At 41.5% G+C, this 3195-nt stretch overlaps 1 protein-coding gene across 1 annotated transcript; it reads left to right on the top strand.

Moving 5' to 3' along the window:
* The first annotated feature begins 826 nt into the window (after positions 1-826).
* On the top strand, positions 827-1723 carry LOC112122694 (G-protein coupled receptor 55-like). Its single transcript, XM_024221428.1, has one exon. It carries the CDS (start codon positions 827-829, stop codon positions 1721-1723), a length of 897 nt encoding a protein of 298 aa, XP_024077196.1.
* Positions 1724-3195: the final 1472 nt, after the last annotated feature.

Below are 3195 nucleotides of genomic sequence, written 5' to 3'. Positions count from 1 at the left end.
GGAGAACTCCCTTGCGAAACTCCCTGTTAGCAGCCCCTGTTCGCAAATCTTAATCTCTATCCAACCATGTTGTGGTGCGCTGTCGTGTGAGATGCTGGGGAAGTAACTTGGTCTGAAATACAGGAATAGTTTAATTTACAATACATTGGTGACACTGAAATGAAAGTGTGTTGAGCTCAGTAAGTCATACTGGTAGTGCATTGGGTGGAGGTAGCTGCAATCTCTGGGTAGCATTTTATGATATTGAAGTCACATACCTTTGCCAAGCAGTGGCACGGAGCTAATAAAAACGATTTGTTAGAGGAAATGGTTGTTTTGAATGACTGGAGAAAGGACACGGAGTTATTAAACATTTGAATTTACAATTCGTCTTCTTCTGCAGGAGACTGGAATTGCAGAGACAAACAAGAGCTCTTTTTTCAGAAGAGTCTGGGAGTGTTTAATCAAACTGGAGTCTCAATTCACCAAGAAACAGTGGAATATTTCACCACCGCAGCTCCGTGATTAAAGTCCTGTGTGGTTTCTAACACCCTGTTGTTGAGGAAGGATCTGCTACACAGTCACTGTCTCCACCTGGGAGCTTGGACTGCATAGATCCATGCTATTCAGGATTGGGCCTACATGGTATGATCTAGCACTGAGATGCTCAGTGGTCCCCATATTTAAAACAAAATGATGTTCATTAAGGGTCTGATCCAAAGCTCACTGAAGTCAATGGGAGTCTTTCCACTGACCTCAAGGGACTTTGGATAAGGCTTTAAAATCTATATTCTGCTTCTTCAATGTGAACATGAGTATGTTTCTTTATTTTTCAGTAAAACGAGATATGGCGAATAGCTCTGTCGAAAGTTATGTGCAGCTGTTCCAGATAACCCTGTACATTCCAACATTTGTCCTGGGATTGCTGTTCAATATGATGGCTTTGTGGTTTGCCTTTTGTAAGATCAGGAAGCTGACAGAATCAACAATCTACCTGGTGTCACTTATTACTCTGGATACCTTGCTGCTGTTTACCCTTCCTTTTAAAATCATTTCCTATGGCTCCCAGGACAAGTGGAACTTGGGGTCGACATTCTGCTCATTCCTGGAAAGCCTTTACTTTGTGAACATGTATGGGAGCATTCTCATCTCCGTATGTATATGTGTGGACCGATATATTGCCATCCGACATCCATTCTTAGCCATTTCCCTGAGATCCACCAAGAAAGCTGCTATGGTCTGTTCCATCGTCTGCGTGGGTGTCTGGGCCGGAACTTCCTTTACTTACCAATTCCATGATAGCACAATTACTACGTGCTTCCATAGCTTCTCTAATAAAATATGGGAAAACCCAGGTGTGCTTGTCACCTTGGAGACTGTGTTTCTTGGAAGCATGACAGCAATGATCTTCTGCACAGCTCAGATCATCATATGCTTGAAAAGGAGCAGAAGGCCAGACGATCCCCTTACAGACACAAGTAAATCAGTGAAGATAGTCATGGCAAACCTAGCCACGTTTGTCATCTGTTTCACCCCTTTCCATGTGGCATTGATCTTGTATTATTTGGTAAAAAGAGAGGTCATCACGAGCAATCTTCTGCAAATCTTACGCTCTTTAGTTCAGATCAGCCTCTGCTGGGCTAACCTCAACTGCTGCCTGGATGCAATTTGCTATTATTTTGTCCTTAAGGAGTTTTTGAAACCCCCACCTCAGGAGCGCGAGATAACAACCAACAGTAGTTAATCAAAGTGCTGCAAGTCTCACTCATTCTGGGAGCAGAAGGGGAAAGCTTTTGAAAACTGACCACTTCTAGCTAATTTTGAAGATTGTTTTCATCTGATGCTCACTGAACTCTCTCTTAAGCCATCATCCAAAGGACCAGCAAAAATCAATTGCCAAATAATAGTAGTTCTAACAGTCAAACAAAACTGTACTTGAAAACCAAATGGTTACCTGAAAGTGTTGCCTACTGAAGAGCTTTTTCAATAGAAACTGTGGAGGCTCAGTTAATGTAGGTGTCTTCAATTGTAGACACTCAAGGTGGAATTTTTTATTTGAAAATATAAATACAGTGAAACCTGTACTAAGAACCACCTCCTTAATTGTTCTTTTTGCATCTTTTTTGTCTTGGGGTTTGTAAAAAATAAAAATTGAAACTATTTCCTAGAAACGGTGACACAAATCCCAACCATGAGTAGTGTTTCTTGTTTTCTTGAAAAGTGTTTGTGTGGGTTTAGTGTCAGCAAAGGTTCCAGACTGACAGCCCTGGAGCCAGAGATCCTCTGTCTAGCCACGCGGCAGGCACAATCTTAGGTCTGCCTGCTTTACTCACATTGACTTATTTTGCAAATAATCACATTGACTTAAGTGGAACTCCTCAATGAGTAAAGTACTTCTCAGCATGAATGAGGGTTGCATAATCTGACCCTATATTTGCATCCGGAGCTCCATATGACCTTTGTGGGTTGAGGTTGTTCTGAACCAGCATGTCTTGGGCATGCCCCTTCACTGTGGAGCAGGATTGTGGGCACCTTTTCCCCACCAAAGAGCTACACTGCTGGGGTATGCTAATAGAAACCTGCATACCCCTGGGCTGAATCAAGCCCATGCTTTTTGGGGATGTGCACATGTGTCCATCTGGAAATGAGACCACCAATTCCATTTCACACAGGTTGATGTTTGGGTAGCAATTTTCACCATCTCCTAAAGGTCTGCCTTTCAAATCCAGTTTTTGTTTTGTAACAGCTTTCCGTCTCTACAGACCTTGCCTATATTGAAATGAAGACCTAGAATATATGGTGTAAGGCTGCTAAAAGAGAATTCCAAAGCCACCCAGGGGATTTAGACACATGATCACCATTTAAATGAATGGGAGTTGTATATCTAAAGCCCCTAGACAGCTTAGAAAATCCCAGACCCAATCTATACCTCAGTTAGGGCCTGACTCATCAATTCCCCATTAGCATCTCCTTTTCCTACAGATCTGCACTATTGTTTAACAGTTGGCTATAACCTAGTTTTATTAATAAAATCAGAAGCATTTCATGGTAATTCTAACGTAGATGATGTCATAGCATTTCTGCATTAAATTTTCCTGCTAGCACAAAAGCCAATATGCAATCAATAAAATACATAATGGCAGAACATCAAATTGTCACAAAATATTTCAAGGATGTGAAAATGAGCCAAACCAATGGTTGAAGAATGTCATAAAA

The sequence above is a fragment of the Terrapene carolina genome, unplaced genomic scaffold (assembly GCF_002925995.2).
Source record: "Terrapene carolina triunguis isolate 2854851 unplaced genomic scaffold, T_m_triunguis-2.0 Scaffold39403, whole genome shotgun sequence".
NCBI lineage: Eukaryota > Metazoa > Chordata > Testudines > Emydidae > Terrapene > Terrapene triunguis.
This window is presented reverse-complemented; position numbering and strand designations above follow the sequence as displayed.